The following is a 1,020-nucleotide window of genomic DNA, read 5'->3' on the forward strand; positions in this document are numbered from 1 at the left end:
ACAAAAATGCGTGACATGTTTTAAAAGCAAGCCGATCCTCTCAGAAACCATAATGGGTTCATTACCCGCAGGACGAGTAACCGTTTCTAAACCATTTTATCACACCGGTATGGATTACGCCGGGCCGTTGTTGGTGCGTGAGGGTAAGCGGCGCAATGCTCGTCACAATAAAGCGTACGTAGCAATATTCGTCTGTCTAGCAACAAAGGCGGTTCATATCGAGCTTGTGAGCGACCTGACTTCCGACGCCTTCATCGCGGCACTAAAGCGCTTCGTTTCACGCAGGGGCAAGCCAGCGTGTTTGTATTCCGACAATGGCACCAATTTTGTGGGGGCTAAAAATCAATTAAGAGATCTCTACGATGCATTATTGCGCGATGACTTGCAACCAGATATCAGGAACTTTCTTACGCAGCAGGAAACTTCCTGGAAGTTTATTCCGCCTCACGCCCCACATTTCGGTGGGCTGTGGGAGGCGGCCGTTAAATCGGCAAAAACCCATTTGGGTAGAATCGTTGGTCAAGCGCGATTGACATTCGAGGAAATGCAGACCGTGTTGTGCGAGGTAGAGGCGGTCTTAAACTCGCGGCCCATAACGCAGTTAAGCACGGATCCGAATGACTTGATGTACCTTAGCCCCGGACACTTTTTGGTTGGCACCCCTCTGAATAGTTTCCCTTCTCGCGACATATGCGATGTTAACGAGAATCGTCTGGTAAGATGGCAGCGCATAGAGCAGCTTAGGCAACACTTTTGGCGCAGATGGAGTACGGAGTACATACACTCTTTACAGGAGCGCCAGAAGTGGAAGATCAATAAGGGTCGACAATTAAAGATGGGCCAACTAGTGCTATTGAAGCAGCAAGGCTTAACTCCATTACATTGGTTGCTAGGTCGAATAATACAGGTCCATGCGGACTCTGAAGGTAATGCGCGCTCTGCCACTATCAAGACGGCCTCGGGTAGCGTAGTTAGACCACTGTCAAAAATTGCGATACTACCCATCGAGACTTGACTGTG

General features: G+C 49.2%; 1 protein-coding gene across 1 annotated transcript; it reads left to right on the plus strand.

The window, feature by feature from the left end:
• The first annotated feature begins 52 nt into the window (after positions 1–52).
• LOC105565188 lies at positions 53–1,015 on the plus strand. The gene has a single exon (XM_012018576.1). The coding sequence runs from the start codon at positions 53–55 to the stop codon at positions 1,013–1,015; it is 963 nt and encodes a 320-aa protein (XP_011873966.1).
• Positions 1,016–1,020: the final 5 nt, after the last annotated feature.

The sequence above is a fragment of the Vollenhovia emeryi genome, unplaced genomic scaffold (assembly GCF_000949405.1).
Source record: "Vollenhovia emeryi isolate VEMERY1.0 unplaced genomic scaffold, V.emery_V1.0 DF952174.1, whole genome shotgun sequence".
In the NCBI taxonomy this organism is placed as follows: Eukaryota; Metazoa; Arthropoda; class Insecta; order Hymenoptera; family Formicidae; genus Vollenhovia; species Vollenhovia emeryi.